Here is a 22741-nt window from a genome sequence, read left to right as displayed (position 1 = left end):
AACCAAATCCGGACCATATTGTCAATGTGGAGGCTGCTACTCAGATTTGATTAATTAGAAAATGAGTTAACGAGGTTGGTTTGATAAGATTTTCTGTATGTTGAGGCTTGATAATATCCTTGAATTTTATAGCCTTGGTACTGACATAAAATCGAACATGATAAAACAGGTTGTTGAACTGTTGAACATTAGTTGTGGACTGGTGCAGTGGTGGCCTGGGAAAGGGATAGTCCAAATGCACTCATATGCCATGTACAGTAGCTGCACCGATCTGTGCTACAAAAATTGCGATCTAACGTCATTTTACGTAACAAAACTGCGATGATATTGGTCACCGATCCGTCAGTGATCAATTAGTCAACGGTCATTGATCCGTCAAATCGTTGCGCGGATCGGTTCAAGGTCTGTAGGGCTAGTTTTTGCTTTGCTTAGTCGCATCGAAGTAAGTGAGGCATTCTTTACAGAAAAAAAATGTTTTACTAAGTGTCAATGGGTGAATTGTTTCATGCGGAAAATATATACCCCTCCCATATTGTTTTCCTATGGATAAAGTGGTTGTGGAATGTATGGGGGCCTCATTGGTGGGGGGGGGGGGGGTATCTCATCACGATTCACGAGTTGATTTTTTTTGTCAATCAACAATGTTTTCAACATGAATCACGAAAAATAAATCTGTAGAAAAACGGATCACGATAGTGAAAATGCGCCGATCACGAAGAACGAAAATAACTCATCAGGCCCCTCCTGTATGGTAAAATGTATTATGTCAGGCAGGGCTATCCTGTAGAAAGGCTACCTGGCTTCAGAATGTGATTAAAGGACTTCAAATGAGCTTGTTTGAAATTCAAATGGAATTGACAACATTCCAGTATGGTCCCTTTCTTTTTTCTTTTTTTGGAAATTTTCAGAAGATAGTTTATCTGAGAAATCATTTGTTCACCATGTCACAATTTTCCTTTCCGCTTTTGTCAAACCATGACATGACATTTTATGAGTAACTTGGCCAGTATTTTTAGATAAGTAGTGGACACTTACTCTTCCAGTGCATCTGGTCCATGTTCCCAGTATTTGGTGGAGTCTGAGTTGCTCATTTACTTTTATACATTGTATCTTTGTACATGGTATTTTCGTTGTTGTGTGTGTCTATTTTCCTTGTCAAATCTTTATCCTTGGAGTATATTCTTTTGGTTCCTACAGGATTCACATGATCAATAAAATGATTGCTAAGTCAAAGTATGCAGATGTTCTTTTTTTGTCTTGCTTGTAAATCCATTAATCCGTTAATCCATTTCTCTATGAAGAGACAATACATTGTCAAAAACACAGTCAAATGCTAACATAAATCATCGCATTCATTAATTTCAGTGAACACATAGTTGAATACAAACATGAATTCAATGTAGTCATTAAATTCCATCATATATCTCTCAAGTTTAGCAACACCATAGTTTTAAGTGTCAGTCCCTGTAAGAATCAGGCAGTGGGTGAAATATGGTATAAAAAAAAACATTTTGACAGTGTAATTTGACTATTTGCACCATCAGGATCAAGGAAAACAGACAAGATTTTCCATTTCATGCTGGACCACTGAGTTACAATTTCATTGAAATGCACTGAAAATGAACATTTCAAGGGCAGATAACTCCAAAGCCAGTGATGCAGAGATCATATAATGGTCTCTTCAAATAGAGAAAGTATCCTTAAGTGATATCACAGTTTCAGATTGGTGGGATTTTGACATGCATGTTTCTGATTTTTCTCATTTTGCCTGATTCTTACGAACACTTACACTTAATTATTGACAATAAATAAATAATAAGTATCTCAATTAAACTTGAATTATCTGTAGACATTACATAAACTTATATTCTAAATATACTTTAAAGGAGAAGACTAAGTTATTATGCAAGTTATGAATATGGAAACTCATCTGTTATATGTTCATGAAAATTAAATTAGTAGATGCTCTGAAACATAAATGGCTGAGAATTGTTTTACAGGGGAGAAACACTTTTTGGAAATGACCTATGCAGTTCGGAAGTGTTTGTTTGGACTTTTAATGCAGATGTACTGCATGTGTGATAAGAAGTTTTGCTTACTTCTATCAAGACATCGGCAGTATAACAACATAGCAGTGTATTATTAACAAAGTCAAATGTTTACTAAGTACGAATAGCTCTGTCCCTCTAAGGTGAAGCCTTAAATCATATTACATGTACATATCTGATTTTGAGCATTTTAAAATATTTTGCAGGTTTTATAGCAAATGGTTAAAGAAGATGAGATTAAAGAGTTAACTGCAGATGATAAACCTGAGATGGGAGCCTCTTACTACACAACTTTCACCCAACTTAGGCTTTATACAGCCCTTTTTGTGATTACCATATTTGTAAATAAGGTAATTTACTATGCTGACATGAATAATCTGTGCAAACATCTACAACATCAATACATGTATGTTTCTGTAAGTATACATGTAGTAATACTGTAATGCAGGAGTTCAATTATCAGTATGTACAGTGTTATTTGCAAAAAGGTTTCCATAGTGTTTTTTTTTTTGAATGAAGTGTACATTATGTAGAAGTTGTTGAGTAGGTTCATTATGGTACCCTTTTTGTAATTTATCATTTTATTTTGTAATGTTACAAGAAAAATATACGTGTAGTCACTGCAGTGATATTGTTTGTCTCAAATGACCTGCAAAATAGGTTGTTTGCCATGATGATAGTTTCCAAATTTGTCAGAAAATAGCTAAAAATAATCCCAATGAAAATAAACTGGTAGTCAAAGTGTTGGATGTGCTGTTTCTATACAGGATTACAGATTAAATGTTTATGTCTTTTCCTTGAGGTTCTTAATAAAATTTATCATTTTGACTTCAAATTCAAGGTTTTATATGGTACACATTATTAAAAAATTTCCAAAAGGTAGTTTTGAAAAAGTTAACAATATCACTGATGTACCATTGCTGTCATGTATACTTATAACATCTGTAAATCTGATACAGTGTATTTCAATTGTATTAAGTTATCCTGATATTTTATATTTTGGCAGGATCTGATGACCTGAAGCATGACTAGTAACTTTGAATCTTTAAATTTATTTTTTCCAGTATGTGCTGTCGATCTTAGAGTTTAAGTATCCAACCATATTCCAAGGGTAGGTATTGTAGAATTGTGATGCAGAAATGCATGTAAAGTATTTCCATATATTTTGGAAGGCAATATTTTGATCATTGTTACTAGTAGGGATAGTATTTTTGAATTTGTTTTAACTGTTTTTTTTTAATATATTTATTTAAGTTTGCATCTTTTAAGATTTGGTGTTTGGAGATTTAAGTATATCATAGTTTTAGGAGGTTTAGCATGCTTTAAAACCTAGTTAAACCCACCATTTCCATGGGAGATGTAAGAAACTAAGTTGTGAGTATTGTGGTGGTTTCTAACTTTATATATGCCCGTCTAAGATGGGATGTATTATGGTATACCATTGTCTGTCCGTCCTTTCGTCCATTGCATACCACTCCTCGTACAATAACTCAAAAACTCTTTCACCAACTTTTATGAAACTTTGGTGAATTGTTCATATCTATTGATGTAAGCTCCCTTAATATTTTTATAAATTTCAGATTTATCGTTTCTGTGTAATCAATTTTTATTCTTAAAAAGGGGGATTTTCAAGTTTTCGGACAATAACTCAAAAACACTTTCACCAACTTTTATGAAACTTTGGCGAACTGTTCATATCTATTGGTGTAAATTCAATTTTCATAAATTTAAGAGTTATCTTTCCTGTATGATGAATTGTTTTACTAAAAAAAAGGGGGACTTTCAAGTTTTTGCACAATAACTCAAAAACATTTTCATTAACTTTTATGAAACTTTGGTAAAGTGTTCATATCTATTGGTGTAAATTCCCTTTCAATTTGTATAATTGTCAGATTTTACATTTCTATGTTATAAAGTTTTACTCTTTAAAAAAAGGCAGAAACGGCCAAGGAAATTTTATTTGTTGAAAAATCGTTGAAAACGGACCATTTATTATGATGATTAACTAAAAAATGTAAAAGGTACTTGGTAACCTTGTCAGAAAAGTGTTTTTTGAACAAGATAGAAATGTATGGGTGAAAAATCAGGACAACACACTTAGTTAAACTTGAGGTAGTCTTGATAGTGCCAAATTTTTGTGCATTTTTTATTTACTTTTTTATTTTTTTAATTGGGGGGGGGTGGGGGGAGGATATTTGACAGGGCTCACAGTACTTCTGGTCAACCATCTAAATGCATTAAAAGCATAAGAATAAGTTAAAAGGACAACAGGTGTATCATGTGCTTGATGCGCAGCTCTTTATTGTTTTTTGACATGGTAACTTTCATTTGCTATAGGTACATATTTTTCTTTTGACTTTTGCCTGAGTTTAGCAGTTTGGTTATTTTGTTGTTACCCTTTATTATATTGATTTTATTGACATGATTGCAGCACCCACATTTTCAATGAAAATTTCATTATATTTTTGATTGACGTATAAATTGTAATTTGACAGAAACACAATAACCACAAAATACACTAAATTTGAACCTAAAAAAAGTTCATTCAAAGGAAATGAAAATTTACTATAAAATTTTAATGTTAAAAGAAAATCTTTCCCAAATGACAATGTGTCAATTTAAAGGAGGGCAGCATGAAAGTTATTAAAACAAAGGGATGTTTATGAACTGATAATTTTATACGCCCATCTTCCTGGAGAGTAAAAGAAAAGAATGGATGTGATGAAATCAGCATATAAACCTAAATACAAAATAGTAAATACTTTCAGAGATCGTTAAAGTGGGAAAATTATGGTATACTGTTGTCTGTTTGTCTGTTTGTCAATTGTTTACACTTAGTTGAACCTTTGTTAAATGGTGACTTTTTATTCATTGTATTAGCTTCCTGTCAATTTTTACAACTTTCCTATTTTACATTTTTGAGTTATTATATTTGACATTTTGTATTTATAGATGGCAGACATTAGTTGGATTTATCGTTATGAAGATGTTGGTAGCAACACGATATTTGAAACCAATTTTAGCAGATAGTGACATTAAGTAAGATGTATATATATATATAGTGCATTATGATCTAAAACATTTTCTGATTGCAGCTGTTTGAGGGAAAGACTGTATGAAAAACAGAAATCAGTACATAAAAAAGTAACAAATGTCATTGTCTCCTGTGCTTATTTTCAGTCGCTTTGTGTAAAATGGAAATTTAGGGCTTTCTTATACTATAACAAATTTGCATACACATCAAAATTTACGAAAGAAACTGTAAAGATACTTATTTTCATGGTTTATCAACCTTTTGTTATTTGGTCAATTTTCATTTCATGGAGTACAGCAGAGTCTTTAATATTAATTTCAGGAGTGACATTATAAGATGGGTGCCTGCCATGATTTGTTTTGTGGTCTCTATTTACTCTGGATCAAAGGCCTTAGCTGAACTGGTGGGTTAGATCTACTATAGAATAGTGCATACTGTTTAAATGATTATTGTCTAAATATGTCACTGTGTTTACAGTGGTAGAATTAAGATAATTTGTTTAACAGGTCAATTGGACCAATTATGCCTTAATTGAACTGGCTTGGAGTAAGTTTATTTGGCTTATGATATCTTGAACGGAAAAAAACCCATCAAAAATCAGATGGCCAAGCGAGCAAGCTGTTTGACTCACTTGCCCATCATAAAAATTTGCTTGCCAGGGTGAATTGTTATTTTGCAGACCGGATGTATACCTATGCATTGGTTCAAAGAACTTTTGATTTTAGTGTTTGTCTTGTCATTTTCTTTTAGTTATTCACAAAGATTGTTTGATATCGGGGTGAGAATTCTTAGCTTCTACCGGACCACCAACCAACCAAATTAAATTTGGCCAAGTAGTTGAACTTGTATTTGACAGTTCTATTGGTTTCTTTAAATTTTGGTGCAATGTGCTTGAATGTGCACATACTTCGCTGGGAAGATGTGTGTAAATTTACATAATTTAATTGTGTGTTCGATGTTCTTTGTTGTGTGTTTTCCTTGTCTTATCCTTGCCCTTGGATTGTGCAGCCTTTTTATACACCCATCTTTTAGACAGGATGTATTAGAATATACTGGTATATGTCTGACTGTCTGTCCATTGTTCTCACTCCTCATGATAACTTAAAAATGCTGCCACCATATATTTTATTTATATACGCGTTAACATTGTATCAAACATTTGTTCAGAATCAAAATTCAGAGCTGTATTAAACTTGAATTTTGTGTCCATATTTCCCCCATCTGTTCAGTGTTCGACTTTTGTATATAGTTGCACTCCAGAAAACATTATATTGATTACAGTTCCAATCCTGCGGCCCTTTTCACAAAAAATCGTAAGTTTAAAATTAGTTGTAAGTTATGATGTCATGATAGAGTTAAGTATTGTGACGTCACAACTTACGACTAATTTTACTCTTACAATTTTTTTGTGAAAAGGGCCGCTGGTTCCTTTGATTTCCCTTTTATGAAATAATCATGATTTGCAGAAAGTGCAGTTTAATTTTATAATAATGCATTAACATTTTGGTTTTTTTGCAGTCTGTTCCTGTTTTCTTAGCCATCCAGAATATAACCATTGTTTTTGATTATCTATCTCAGATGGTTATTTATAGAAAGGTTGGTATCAATTTTTATACCCAAGTTCTTTTCACAATAGATGAAATGATTCGCTGAATAGATAAGAAAACTTTGTTGTTAGATTGTAGGAAGATTTTTTTTCAAAACTTGTTATCGAAGTATTTGAGGGAAATCATAATTAGTCATAAATGGTTTGCTTTAAGCTTTGCTTCATATGAGCTTCATTTGTAAAGCACTGTATAAAATGTATATTGGTAAATGTACATGCACCACAGAAGTGTGGGCTGTTTAAATCATTCTGAACAAAAATTGTTTTTTTTGCCAAGCATGCAGTGTGGAGGAATAGAGTGAAGACTGATTGGCACAGAGTAGGAATAATGTGTCTGAGTTGGATGACATGCATATCCACAGGTTGCTGCTTCTGTGAGCTAGCACAATTAGGATCAGGCTCCGCATTCAGGACTATTTCAAAGCAGGATTTGTTTGGTTAATCGTTCTCATCCTGAATGCATGAAATATCTGTCGTAGGACATTAAACCATTATCAATCAATCAATCAATCTGAACAAAATTTGTCTTCACCTTTGCTTAACACATTTTTAATTTTGATTCAAATTTTATATTTTTTATTATAAGTCATTTTTTTACCTTTCTATTTTTAGCTCACTAGTGCAATAAATTATTTAATGTGTATGATAATAGCAATGTCTTCAGTAGGAATAGTTATAACAGATCCACAGGTAAGTTTCATTTGATGTTATACTGCCCCCAGTTCTAGATTTGATAGTCCTCATGCATTTATTGGTTGAAATATGAAATACAAAAGTCCATATCATATAGATTCAGTAATAAGCAAAGAAAAAAGGGAAAAAAACATTGTAGATTTTATTTGTCAACAAATGCTGCTTTCTTAGGTTATCAACTTTTTAAAGGTTCTTGAATTTAGAAGTTGAGGCTTTTTACAGATAAATGACAACATGTAAATTCAAGAACATATCAAATAAAACAACAACTGATGAAATCTAACTGGAACTAAACACAAAGTATAGAAATATTTATTTGATGTTTCTGGGTTCTGAAACTGCAGTATACAAATACAGAAGATACAATATTGCATACCGCACTGTGATGAAAGATCTGTATTTTTAAGATTTTGACCACAAAATAAATAAGATATAAAGATGGTTACAGATTATTCACATTCACAAAGAAGTTGGTTCGGTAAGGGTAACATTTGATCTCAAAAAACAAAGTCTACATGAAGAAATTTTATATTGTTTCTACTGCTCTTTAATGTGTTTTATAGTTGATTTGATTGGTTGATGGTATAAATTTGAACATATACAGTCATACTTGACTGTGTTTGGGAAATTCAGTTAAAAAGGCTGGAAAACACCAAATTTTGTGTAGTTTTTCACTCTTTAACAATGGCTACATGTGTGTTGACACTCGTGTTTCATATATTTTGTGTATAATTGTCAGTTACAACTCATTTATAAATATCTTGAGTCAACAGATGTGTAGCCACTTCTGTACCACACAAAAACCATCTTAAAAATTGCAGAAATGTTAAAAATTAAAAGTTTTTATAAAAGTTTCATAAATGCATACTGTTATTTTTAGAATAATATCATAAATCTTGTCAAAAACATCTTATTTTTAGTGTTTGCGACCATTTTACTATACTGCTACTACCTGGAAATCAGCTTTTATCAAATTTTCAAAAATGCCCAAATTATTCGGCTAAATGGGGTCCTTACTGAACATTCTCCTTTGTTTTTCTCACTTAATATTGCAAAAAAAACAAGAGAACTATTTGGAATAAGGATGACCTCTGATGAATAATTTATCAAGTTATTGTTTTTAATGATGTTTACATGAACAGTGGGTCATTTTCATTTGCAGTCACATGCATGCACAGGTATGTGTACTGTGATGTACATGTATCAGCCTGAGCATGATCAAAGTGAAAGTTGCATTTAATTTTTTCCATTTTTAGCACCATAGTGGAGGTTACTTCTGGATCTGTATACATATACTTTCTGTTGGTATGTTAGAAACATTTCTGTAGAAAAAATATCTTATATTGGATTGAAAAATAATATTAATTGGGTCTTTTACTGTTGTATGAATAATTCTTACATTGTTAAAAATGTCAGAAAATGTCCTGGTAAGGTCATATTAATATTTCTTGGTTATCATTCCCTATTTCGTGATAATTAATGAGGGAACAAGGAATTAACTTTTTTTAATTGTAATTTGGCAGAACAGAAATGAAATGAGGTACTTGAAATGTGAAATAATTTTTAATGGCCTTACATGTCTACTGAAAACCAGTTGATTTTGTAAATAAAAATACATGTAGAAAACTGGTGAAACCTACCAATGTACATGTAGCATATTAATAGAAAAATGTAAGGCCAAAATAAAAAATATCCTAGATTCTCATCTCCTACCGACGTAATTTTTTCATCCTCTCCAAAAAATTTTATTTCTTTCCTAATTAGGTCAGTTTCTTTAAAATTCCTTTTTTTTCACTTTTCATGGTGTCAACAAAGGCACATTTTCAAATGTCAAAAAAATGATGTAGTACATGTACTTCCATTTGCTTTAATGAATGTGTATAGATTCAAAATTTCCTAAGTTGAAAAAAAATTGACATCTGGGATTAAAACTGAGTGCTCTTCAATAAAAGTTTCTTCACAGTTTTATTCTATAAAATGTGTTTGTCTAATTGAAAATGAAGATGTATGATTAAAGAAAAATGTCAGAATCTAAAAAACTAAGAACTTTGTCAAAACATGATAATTTATTTTAACTTAAGGGCTGTCATATAATTCTGTACATGTCAGCACATTATATAACTAGCAGGCAAGGGATTTTGCACTTTTGCCCAAATGCAACAAAATCTAAGATAACTTTTTACAATATTACAGCCTACTTGCAAATATTCCTGAAGAAATTAAAAATATAATAAAAAAAAACAGTCATTATAACTTTAATAGTATTGTATTAGTTACAGACAAATTTGTAGAGAAATTAATGGAATGGTACAAACCCAAGTTCATGTACAATAATTTAATCAATAATTTTGTGAAACAGTATAGCATTTAATTTATAGTTGTAGAGTGACTCATCAGTTATGGAAATGCTTTCATGATAAGATTAAGTTATTTTTTTGTGAACTGTACTCTTAATAAAGTTAACATTCTCCTTGGTTATATCAAGGAATCACTTTTGCTAAATTTATTGTTTTTCATTGCAAAAAAGTATATTTATAAATGTAAATTAAATGAAACTTTACCAAATATTATTGGAGTTCAGTGCAAAATTGAGCAATATAAATCCTTCAAATATCAGATAGCAATTAAAAATGGTAAAATTATGAAGCTTGAGAGATTTTTGGCCCCTTTAATTGTCATTTTTGAGTAAATTTTTACCACATTCCAATCGAACATGTAATGTTTTATATTTTTTAAGATCATATAAAAATATAAAGGGCAAACAGTACTGTCAAACTATTGAGATTCCAGAAATGATATGTAAATTGATTGTGTGTATGTGTGACATTTCTCATTTTTTTTGGTTATGCCTATATTGGATAAATTATTATACATTGTCATAAAATTAACAGTCAGTGTACATTGTAATCTTTGTTCTCTTTGTTTATATTATTTTTCCTCTACTTTTACCTGTCAGATGGTAATAAAATCCTGACTATGATATAAATAAAGAAAAGAACCCAAAAATTTTTGTCAAAATGTGAAAAATTATTTAAACTTAAGAGCTGTCACAATATTCTGTACAATTGTCAGCATATTATATAATACATGTAAATCTAATAAGTTATATGGTTCACTGTGGAAAATCTTGTGGTAATGGAAACCAATTTTCCAAGTTTTCGTGGTTTAGTCAAAGACCAAATTAGAAATTCTTATAGATTTTTTAGTTTCAACTGAAAATAGTAAATTAAGAATCCATGATTTCTCCCATGCGAGACCTGAAAGGTTGGTCAAGGATGGTAACAACCCACTTGATTGATTGATTATTGTTATTTGGTAATGTAGTTTTGGTGACCAAGGCCCTATCGGGGGAACAAATATCCACAATATATATTGATATTCGCAAAATAAAAATGTACCTTCCCAGTATTATCACAACTGTTACAATGATACTATCCATTGATTTTGTATTTCAGGACTAATAATGTTATATACAAATATGACAAAGGGAAGGTTAAAGATAAGGTAAGTATAATATGAAGTAGGCATGATAAAACAATGGAGATTAAATAATAATCACAGTCAATTTCAATGTAATGTGGTCACTGGAAATTGCCAATATTTTGTAGTATCACAGCGGTAGCCCGAGATACCAGGCAGTATGAACATGAAAAACGATAAAGTTAACAATGAATTGAAATAAAGATTGATTGAGTATATGTTGTTCTTTCATGTTCCATAGTGTTTTCCAATATAAATTGGTACAATCGAATAAAGAGTTAGTGACAGATCATATCTTACCAATATGTAATTCTTTTGAAATAATAATTTTATCGAGAATAATTGGTAAATGATGATTTCTTGCAGTGTGTTGTTTTGCAGTGACCTTTGAAGTGACATGGTTGTGATGTATCACAGTCCATATTTACAGGTCATTTCAATTCAAACATTTAATTTGAAAACAAACTGATAGTAAGATAAAGAATCACACATTGCTTTTCTCATGCAAGATTGTCCAATATCAGACACCCTAACTGGACAGAACCTTGGTAGAGAACAATTTAATCGTAGGTGAGGTAGATTTTTAATGTCTTTTCAGTTATACAGGATGTACTCTAACAAAATATTTTACTGAACAGCATTAAGTGTCATTGTCTGTAAGAATCAGGCAGTGGGTAAAACAGTGTGAAAAAAAACTACGGTTTTAAGTGTTATTTAACCTGGTCCATGCTCCCAGTTTTTAGTGGAGTCCGAGTTGCTCATGTACTTTTGTTACTTTGTATGTATGATTTTAGTTACTTTATGTTCTTTGTTGTGATTGTCTTTTTTCCATGTATGGTGTTTGTCCCTGGATTACATTCTTTTGATTTCTGCTTGAATCTTGGTTCCCTTGATTACTCTTTGACATTTGCACCAACAGATTCATGGAACAAAGCCAAGATTTTCAATTTCTCATTGGTAAATTGTTACTATGTCATTGAGTATGGAACAACAAGTCAGTGCCATTTCAAAATCGTGTTTCCATCAGATACAGTATATCAGACCATATATTACAGAGAATGTATGTAAAACATTAGTGAGTTCCCTTATCCAGGCTAGACTACGGGAACATCCAGGCTAGACTATGGGAAAATCCAGGCTAGATAAGGGAACATCCAGGCTAGACTACAGGAACATCCAGGCTAGACTATGGGAACAGTTTGTTGTGTAATGTGAACTGTACTGTATTATCAAGGCTGCAACATGTTCAAAACACTACAGCAAGACTTACTAGTAAAACATAGAAGTTTGACTCCTCAATAATGCCTATTCTTAAACAACTTCATTGGCTTCCTGTGCAATATGGACCGCAATTTAAAATTGTACTTCACGTTTTTAAGTCTTTTAGTATTTTGGAGCACTGATCAAACCTTATAAACCTGGTAGATCACATAGGTCAGCTGCAACAACTAAAGTCACTTCATAGGAAAGCACCTTAGGACTTGGAAGAACTGATCAAACCTTATACACCTGGTAGATCACATAGGTCAGCTAACGAAGGTCTGATACAACAACTAAAACTTACGGTGAACGGCGTTTTGATAGAGCTGGCGCCACACTGTGGAACGACCTTCCAGTTCATTTACGAAAAGAACAATTGCTCTCCCATTTTAAAAAAGGCTTAAAAACTCCTATTTTTAGACTGGCGAATTGTGATGTTTAAATGACTGTGATTATATTTTCTGTTAGAATGACTGTGATTAATATTTTTGTTTAAAGAACTGTTATAATATTTTTATTTTTGTGTTACTATTTTTATAGACATGTATTATTTTTCCTGTGAGATAATTGTTCCCTTTTTAACAAGCTGATTTTTTTAAAGATATAATTACATTTTGTTCTATTTCCTTTCAATGGATTTTTTTTTGTAATTTCCATTTTTGTTTAATCATAATTGTTGTTTTTTTTATTCATTATTTTTTTCGTCTTTTAAATTAAACTTTTTTTCTTCAGTACTTATTATTGTTTTAATAATATCATATGAGTTTCACTTTAAACACAGTCAATTATTGTATCTATTAATTTTGTACATAGTTGGTGTAAATATGCAACAATTTTTTTTTTTATAAACTATTTCACTGATTGTTTTTTTATTCTCATTTTATGTTTTTGTAATGTATTAAATTATTGTTATGTGCATTGTGATTGTAATTATGTTACACGCATAGAGTAATTGTATTAGATAAGTGCTATATGAATGCTTTGTAATAAATAAATAAAGAAAAATGAAGTACACAGAAATCGAACATTTTAAGGGCAGAATACTCTGTAAAAAATATCCACTGATGTTGAGATCAAATAGTGGTCATTTCATATAGAGAATTGACATGCATGTGCCTGATTCTTATAAAGAGTCACTAAGACCTTGTTTACATTTTATTTTTCCAGTGCTGTAGAGATGTTGTATTGTAATTATGTGTATAGGTAAGATAAACATTCATCTTCCTTAGTAATGTTCCAAATAGGAATCAGATTTTGAATTAGAGTTTTTTGCTGAAATGAAATCATTTCATTTGGTAATAAAAAGAAACAAAAAATACTTGTTCATCGGTGAAGTTTTGATGTTTATAAATATATTTGTTTATTAGATTAGTTCCAATTAGTTAACTTTCTATTTATAATGTTTATAATATAATATTTATTTGTGTATTGTTAACCATGAGTTTTCAGCATTTTCTATAATAAATGTTAAACTTTTGATTTTTCAGTGTAGTAATTTTAGCACCAACAAGTTACTTACTTGGTAAGTTATGATAAATTATGATGTTTGATTTTCATGATAAAAGTGTAAAATTAAAGTCCATCAATGAATTGTTTAAATTGACTTATCAATGAAAGTTCTGTAAACCAATTTCTCTAATTTTGCTTCAGTTTTCATACTGCTTGATAGGTGTGGAAAAAAATGTTCTCATCACTAGTTCTCAGAGTTCGATTGGCTTAGAAATCGATGGTCTTGGACTCCATCTTGAATCGCCTCGATTGCCATTGTAGTTGTATTTCAGTTAAATGAGATAATTTTGGTATTTTCTTACCTAAGATAAGAATTATGAAGGGACTTGGGAAGATTTGAAGTGGAAAAAAAACTTTGAAAGCATCTTGTTTCTTTTGTTTGGAATGTTTGTGTTTGTGTGACATCAACATGTTTCCTATGAATCGGAATCATAACGTTTCGCGCGCTTATCATTTTTGCATATTTTTGACGTTTTTAGGGCATTAGAAAAACAGAATCTACTGTTGATTATGAATTTCTCACATCTCATGAAATAAATTTTATAGTTTGAATAGCTCGGCAAGCCTCGCGATCAAAACTATTAAATTTATTTCACTCGATGTGAGAAATTCCATAATCAACTCGTCATCATTGTAGATTCTATATGTATTAGTGATTTATCAGTGTTCTCCAAGTAAAGCGATTATTTACTCTTTGAAATAAATTTGGTTATTTTAATCTCTGACTTCCGCCCCCCCCTACATTCATGGTAATATTTTGGTTATTCACTCAGTTAATTATTTGATTAATATTTTTGTGCATTATGTATTTTGCATATTTGTGTAAATATTGTGTATTTCTTTCTGTGAAGAGAATTTGTGTTTGAATTTCTAGATTATTTTTAGGGATATACATTTTCAGGATTTTGGATGTCAATTTGTACCTTTTATTTAATTCCATGTCCTATGAAGATATATTCAATTATAAAGAGACTTATTCCCAGGGAGTTATTTTCACTGTTAATTGTTTTATGTAAATTCTCAAAAAATTGCAGTGTAATTTATTTATACAATAAATTGAATTTTTTAATAAATCTTCAATCTTGATTAAGCTGTTCATAGCACAATAAAGGCTCACTTTAGGTGACATTCTTTGATACCAAGAGTTATCTACCATGACTGTAATTTGATATACATGTACAATGATTTGACTTTAGGTGATGCCTTAGAAGCAGTCAAGTATCCATACCTGTATTTCTCCAAGTTTTATGTGGGATGTTGTGTCAGGTATGTCGGAAGATACAGGAAAAAATCAATGTTTAATCATGGGGAAGATGACAAACCAAAGTTTTAAACACAAAAAAAACACATCTAAACGAACATTTCAAACCCTACTGAAAATATACCTAGGGAGGTGTGAATAATTAGTTCTGTGCGACCCTTGTCATAGCCTGATCATTGAAGGCTGGTGATGTAACAAGGAAGTCAAGTAGTTTTCAGTGCAATAGGTTCACAATTCTTGTACCATGCTTTAAAGGTCCATTGTAACCAGTTTCATATTTCAGATAAAAAGGGGAGATAAGTACTATATAGTCTTAGTTGTACATGTATATATGATATGTTTAAACTTGATCTTCTATTGCTACAATAATATTTTTTTCTATGCCAAAGTTGTTTAAGATCTCTTTCAGTGGTGTGTTTGGAGTTCTTCTGAATCTCTATACTATCAGATTACAAGAAAAAGCTTCTGATGGAGTTATGGAATACTCAAAATTACAGGGAGTTGTCAAGGTAACTTTAATATACATGTAAAATGGGTAATTTAATAAGTATTGCAGTGCTTTATTGTAACACCTTTATTCCACACTGAGGGATTTTCACCATTGTTAAAAAACTGAGAAGTTTGGAAAAATGACAAAAGGAAATTAAGGGAACCAGGTTTGTAACAGTAATAATAAATGCATGTATAATCCAGGGATAATGGCTAAACAAAGGAAAGGGGCTCACATAACAAAGAAAATGAAATGACCAAAACAATGGAAGAAAAAAAAAATTAATGAACAACCCAGAGTCTACTGAAAACTAAGAATGTTGACCAAGTGCTTTGAATTCGTAAAAAAAAGAAATTTGATTTAGTCCTGCTGCGAGTACACCACAAATAATTTTGAATAAATGACCATCTTGGACTCTTCTATAATGTGTAAAACTTTATAGTATGATGTAATAGTAGATCTCATGTAATACATGGAAGGAAAACATTACAAAGTAAATGTAGATCATTTTTAGGTATTTTTCTATGCTCTATAGCACTAAAAATGTGTAAGTTATGGAATAAAGCTTAAAGATGTATACTTATGATAACCTATAGTTCATGTTTTGTATGCATGCAGTTATTTAGATATCTTGAATAATCTGATCATGAAAATGAAGTAGGTTAAATACATGCACATTAAAGCACCATACCTGCCATCACCTTCTCAACTCATCCAGTTATAATGTTTTATGCTTTAGAGTCTGAATATTGCCCCTTCTCAGAACACTTTATTTAGCAGCTTCCATAAAGCTAATAGCATTCTTATGTTGCTCATAAAAGCTTTCACTTATTAAATATATAAATTGTTTGGAATTATTGTAATTTAATTCATTGATTATTAAATGTTCATTAAAGTTGAAGCTATTTATAGGTCGTAACACACCCTTTTAAATAATAAATGACCTCGAACGGGATAAGTATGTAGTAACCAGATATTGATGATCTGTACATGCTGATTTAAACCTAATCTTTATTTACAGATTATCACCAGTTTACTTTCTTTCATGGTTTTTGAAACAACTTTAACAGCAGATCACGTTGCTTGGTAGGTATAGTGTACTATGATATTTTTTTTCCCTAATAATAAATTAAGGGTGTGGTAGTATTTTTGTTTTTGTTTTTAATTCTCCACACTATTTGTATTATGCCATATCTTAAGTATGGAACACTAGAAACTTGATAAGTGATTGATTGAGTGATTTTAGTTAAGCACCTGTGGCAGATATTTTACACTTTTAGTAGGAGAACATTTGATCAATCAAATAGACCTTGCTGTGTATTAGTCTGACATTGTGAGCCAATCTAACATACCCTGCCCTGTACTAGTCTGACATTGTGAGCCAATCTAACAGACCCTGCCCTGAACTAGTCTGACATTGTGAGCCAATCTAACAGACCCTGCCCTGAACTAGTCTGACATTGTGAGCCAATCTAACAGACCCTGCCCTGTACTAGTCTGACATTGTGAGCCAATCTAACAGACCCTGCCTTGTACTAGTCAGACACCCTGATCCAATCAAACAGACCTTGCCTTGTACTAGTCTGACATTGTGAGCCAATCTAACAGACCCTGCCCTGTACTAGTCTGACATTTGGGTCAATCAAACAGACCCTGCCCTGTACTAGTCTGACATTGTGAGGCAATCTAACAGACCCTGCCTTGTACTAGTCTAACGTGCTGGGTCAATCAAATGAACTCTGCCTTGTTCTAGTCTAACATGCTGAGACAATCGAACAGACCCTGCCTTGTACTAGTCTAACATGCTGAGACAATCAAACAGACCCTGCCTTGTACTAGTCTGAAATGCTGGGTCAATCAAACAGATCCTGCCCTGCACTAGTCTGATATGCTGATTCAATCAAATAGACCCTGCCTTGTATTAATCTGACATGCTGAGTCAATCAAACAGATCCTGCCCTGCATTAGTGTGACATGCTGAACCAATCAAACAGACCCTGCCATGTACTAGTCTGACATGCTGATTCAATCAAACAGACCCTGCCTTGTATTAGTCTGACATGCTGAGTCAATCAAACAGATCCTGCCCTGCACTAGTCTGACATGCTGAGCCAATCAATCAAACCCTGCCATGTACTAGTCTGACATGCTGATTCAATCAAACAGACCCTGCCTTGTATTAGTCTGACATGCTGAGTCAATCAAACAGATCTTGCCCTGTACTAGTCTGACATGCTGAGCCAATAAAAATGACCCTGCCTTGTACTAGTCTGACATGCTGAGCCATTCAAATAGACCCTGTTTTGTAGTCTGACATGCTGAGCCAATTGAACAAACACTGCCTTGTATTAGTCTGACATGTTGAGCCATTCAAACAGACCCAGCCTTGTTCAAATCTGACATGTTAAGCTATTTAAAAAGACCATGCCTTGTAGTATTCTGACATGCTTAGCCAATCAGACAGACACTGCCTTGTATTAGTCTGACATGTTGAGCCATTCAAACAGACCCAGCCTTGTTCAAATCTGACATGTTAAGCTATTTAAAAAGACCATGCCTTGTAGTATTCTGACATGCTTAGCCAATCAGACAGACACTGCCTTGTATTAGTCTGACATGCTGAGCCATTCAAACAGACCCAGCCTTGTTTGAATCTGACATGTTAAGCTATTTAAAAAGACCATGCCTTGTAGTATTCTGACATGCTTAGCCAATCAGACAGACACTGCCTTGTATTAGTCTGACTTGCTGAGCCAGTCACACAGAACCTGCTAGTAATATTTATGTATTTGTGTAACATATTATAAATTTCTTTATTTCTGTTTTAACAATGGGCTCCGGCCTGTTTGAACTAATTTTTAGGTGTTTTTAATTGTGTAATACTTTTTCCACAGTTGCCAGATTTAAAAGGGATGGGGTTGCTGAGTCCTTTAATCATGGCATGTTTTGTGCCTTGCCCTGCCCTGCCTTACTTTGTTTCTGTACATATAGACGACTTTCACATTTACCATTAACATCAAATCTGGTAGAAACTGGTCTACGGTTTTATACTAGACAAAGAAAGTATGTCAGATTCAAAGGTTACAATAACAGTAATAGTTATGTGGAAATAAGTCTCTGAGCATTAACATATCTGAAATGCTTCTATAAGATATGTATCATTTGAAAAGTCCTGGCAGTAATCGAAACAAGTGTCTGATCCTTTGGCTCCCATGGCAATGTCACACAATCTTATGCTTGGTGACCCCAGTTGACCACGATATAATTGAAGAACTTTTCCTGAATGGAATTTAATGTGAGAGTGGCCTATTATTTTGGTTATTTTATGTTCTTTGTCGTGTGCTTCTTATTTCCATGTCTGGTCTTTGTCCCTGAATTGCTCTCTTTTGATTTCCCCTAGAATATTGGTTTTCTTGATTACTCATTGTATTAGTCATGTTGGACCAGAATTTTAATGTGCTAGCTCAAATGAGCAACATCCCGCTGTAGACATATCATCCCACATGGACACATTCTTGCTTCAACTCAGTCTGACTCTAATAACCACAACCACTGTAGTCATGTCACCCCACTAGCTGTAAGACGCATTCTGATTTACATAAGCAAAACACCCTACTGTAATCTTGTCACCCCATGTTGGCACATTCTGGCTCACAGAATTAATACCTTGCTGTATGTATGCCACCCCACTTGGACATGTTCTGACTCATAGAAGAAACACCCTGCAGAAGGCATGCTAGCTCATTTTGACAGATTCTGACTCACACTAACAACACCTTACTGTAGGCATGACATCCCACATGGACAGATTCTGACTCGTGTAAGTAACACCCAACTGATGGCATGACATCCCGCATGGACAGATTCTGACTCGTATAGGCAACACCCCGCTGATGGAATGACATCCCGCATGGACAGATTCTGACTCGTGTAAGCAACACCCCACTGATGGCATGACATCCCGCATGGACAGATTCTGACTCTTGTAAGCAGCACCCCACTGATGGCATGACATCCCACATGGACAGTTTCTGACGTTTGTAAGCAACACTCCACTGATGGCATGACATCCCACATGGACAGATTCTGACTCATGTAAGCAACACCCCACTGATGGCATGACATCCCGCATGGACAGATTCTGACTCTTGTAAGCAGAACCCCACTGATGGCATGACATCCCGCATGGACAGATTCTGACTCTTGTAAGCAGCACCCCACTGATGGCATGACATCCAACATGGACAGATTCTGACTTTTGTAAGCAACACCCCACTGATGGCATGACATCCCGCATGGACAGATTCTGACTCATGTAAGCAACACCCCACTGATGGCATGACATCCCGCATGGACAGATTCTGACTCATTTAAGCAACACCCCACTGATGGCATAACATCCGACATTGACAAATTCTGACTCGTGTAAGCAACACCCCACTGATGGCATGACATCCCACATAGATTCTGACTCATGTAAGTAACACCCCACTGCATTTCCTACTAGTGATTTTCAAAGTGTGGGATAGGGAGAAACCCACAACCTCCTTCTTTCACTTAGGCAAGCGTGTTTTAATGATCCTGGATAGGGGCTGATTTAATGATCCTGGATAGGGGCTGATTTAATGGCCCTGGATAGGGGCTGATTTAATTATCCTGGATAAGGGCTGATTTAATGGTCCTGGATAGGGGCTGATTTAATGATCCTGGATAGGGGCTGATTAATGGTCCTGGATAGGGGCTGATTTAATGATCCTGGGGCTGATTTAATGACTTTTTGTTTTGAAAAAATGGAAAAAAAACCTAAGCTTTCACAAATTATTGTTTTTTAAATTTCAGTTGTTTAGCTCTATATATATATAGATCTTTTTTCCAGAAAAGCTTGATTTCAAATCCGAAATAACCTTATAATTTTAACTAGTCCAACAAACGAAATTTGTACAAGCCATAGAAATTAATTTAATTTAATTATAATAGCTTATATAGGTTGTGATGAAATACACTGCTACAGTGGAGAATATATATTTGTTCAAGTGGTTCAAATTATTTCTCCACATGAAATTTCAATATGGGAGTTTTTTTGAGTATGTTAAAAAGTAATCAAGGGAACCAAGATTATAGCAGTAATCAAAAGAATGTAATCCAGGGACAAAGACCCGACTTGGAAAACAGACATACACAACAAAGAACATACAGTAACTAAAATCATACATACAAAGTAACAAAAGCAAATGAGCAACTCGGACTCCACTAAAAACTGGGAGAATGGACCAGGTGCACCGGTAGGGTAAGCGTCCTCTGCTTTTCTAGAAACATCCGCCGAGTTGCTCATAAAATATTAATTGTTCCCCACAGCTATGTGGTTTGCCTTGTAAAAGAATACCTTCAAATGACCTATTTTGTCAGGATAAATCAATGTCATTCAACTCCACTGTGATTTTTATGCATGTCTGGTTTTAAACTGACCCGTTATTTTTTTGTATCTTGGCCAGTATGCTGTGGCAAGCATTATCGATCTGTGTTCATCAAAGGAAAATGTCACAAATTACCAATAAATATATATTTTCTTACAGTGGAGAATATATATTTTTCATTGATTTCTCCACTTGAGATTGTAAAATCCAGATTTTCAATGTGGGAGCTTTTTCTAGCATGTTGTCCCTCACTGCTACGTGGAAAGGGACATAAAATACCTCTCTCCGTCCATGTTTCTGTGCATCCATCTGTTTGGTCATGCTTGACGGATTTTGTTCAATTTTCTTTTAGGATTGCTAGTCACCATATATTGTTGATCGTATTGCAGTGCCATTTTGATTTGTCAAATTATGCAGGAGTTATGGAACTTGGTTAAATTTGTGCATGTTACACTATAGGAACGTTTTGTCGGTGCAACTCCTCGGATACCCCTATAACACATTTTGTTAGAATTTCGTAGGATTGTTAGTTACCATAAGTAGATGATCATACTTTGCGGCCATTTTGATTCAACAAATTTAATAGGTAATGTTGTTGATGGTATTGCAGTGCCATTTTGATTTGTCAAATTATGCAGGAGTTATGGAACTTTGTTGAATTTGTACATGCTACACATTAGGAACAGTTTGTTGATGCAAGTCCTTGGATACCGCTCTATGGATTTTGTTGGAATATTGTAGGATTGTTAGTCACCATATGTAGTTGATCATATTGCACTGCATTTTGATTCAACAAATTTTACAGGAGTAATGGTACTTTGTGCATGCTACACTACAGGAGCACGTTGTGGGCACAACTCCTCAGATACCTCTATATGGATTATGTTCGAATTTTGAAAGATTTTTACTCATCATATGTAATGAATCATATTGCACCATCATTTTAATTCAACAAATTCTACAGAAGTTATGGGACTTTTGCGGTTATTTTGAGCGGACATATTGCTACAAGTTGCTTGTTTCACCATAGAGAGAGAAGAAATAATTTAAATCAAGAATTTACTGAATAAAAACCTATAGGAAACTAAGAAAAATATAAAATGCAGGAAAATTCACACTGACATTTTATCACCAGCCTATGTCTAAAATGTCACATGCATTTTTAATCACCACTTAGAAGGATAGAAAATTTCTTTCCACAGGTTAAGTACATTTTATGTTTGTTAGATCAAAAGTATGTGTTTCTTTCTTACAGTTTACTTGTGAATCAATTGGCTGCCTTAGCCTGTGAAGACATATCCTATGACCAAAAGCAAAATAAAACAGCAGTGACCATAGAGGGGCCATCAGAGATCAAAACCAAACACAATGTACTGTACAATGATTACTTGAAAGAATGTGATAATAAAGATTTTATTTTGTAGAGTTTTGTTTTATTTTGGTTTTTGTTTTGGTGGTGGGGGGGGGAGTTGCTTGTTTAATCTGTTATAGTCTGAAGTACTATGCACTGTATTCATTTATCACAAAGAAACATAATGGGTGCTTTTGATGGACAAAAAACAAACAAACCACACAGGAATTTGTTTTGTAGTGACGTACATGTAACTGTAAACTTTTATGAGTACACGAACAATCATCAAACATGCAGTCCACAGAACACAAATTTCACCGATCTAACCCACTTGCACGTGAGGACAGGTCCCTGTATGAGCCTCTAGGTGCCCCAACTAACATAAAGTCCAGAGAACACACAATTCGCCGATCTGACCACGAGCAATCATCAAATATACAATTCAGAGAACACAAAATTCACGATCTGACCACGAACATTCATCAAACATACAGTCCAGAGAACACACAATTCACCGATCTGACCACGAACATTCATCAAACATACAACATAGAACACACAATTAACAGATCTGACCACGAACACTCATCAAACA

The 22741-nt window shown here is 33.3% G+C and overlaps 1 protein-coding gene across 2 annotated transcripts; it reads left to right on the top strand.

The window, feature by feature from the left end:
• The first annotated feature begins 1 nt into the window (after nucleotide 1).
• Nucleotides 2-22220, top strand: LOC148599027 (UDP-N-acetylglucosamine transporter SLC35D4 homolog). Of its 2 annotated transcripts, XM_088560086.1 has the most exons (15): nucleotides 2-74; nucleotides 2255-2398; nucleotides 3113-3159; nucleotides 5001-5087; nucleotides 5404-5485; nucleotides 6601-6678; nucleotides 7301-7378; nucleotides 8638-8686; nucleotides 10837-10885; nucleotides 13289-13324; nucleotides 13609-13643; nucleotides 14827-14896; nucleotides 15301-15400; nucleotides 16403-16467; nucleotides 22051-22220. In XM_088560086.1, exons 2-15 carry the CDS (start codon nucleotides 2267-2269, stop codon nucleotides 22217-22219), a joined length of 1077 nt encoding a protein of 358 aa, XP_088416212.1. In that variant the 5' UTR covers nucleotides 2-74; nucleotides 2255-2266; the 3' UTR covers nucleotide 22220. The 2 variants fall into 2 exon arrangements, with proteins under 2 accessions (XP_088416212.1, XP_088416214.1); XM_088560088.1 differs by lacking the exon at nucleotides 2-74 and having other exon boundaries at nucleotides 2262-2398; nucleotides 3055-3159.
• Nucleotides 22221-22741: the final 521 nt, after the last annotated feature.

Source organism: Perna viridis, chromosome 14, assembly GCF_037379345.1.
Source record: "Perna viridis isolate PV_CMFRI_1.1 ecotype Kerala chromosome 14, ASM3737934v1, whole genome shotgun sequence".
Lineage (NCBI taxonomy): Eukaryota > Metazoa > Mollusca > Bivalvia > Mytilida > Mytilidae > Perna > Perna viridis.
This window is presented reverse-complemented; position numbering and strand designations above follow the sequence as displayed.

What these genes read in the sequence shown, in the direction of transcription:
- LOC148599027 (XM_088560086.1), top strand. Translation starts at nt 2,267, where the DNA reads ATGGTTAAAGAAGATGAGATTAAAGAGTTAACTGCAGATGATAAACCT. An exon ending in TTAGCAGATAGTGACATTAA is followed by an intron (nt 5,088 to 5,403) that starts GTAAGATGTATA and finishes TATTAATTTCAG; the next exon opens with GAGTGACATTATAAGATGGG. An exon ending in AGATGGTTATTTATAGAAAG is followed by an intron (nt 6,679 to 7,300) that starts GTTGGTATCAAT and finishes TTCTATTTTTAG; the next exon opens with CTCACTAGTGCAATAAATTA.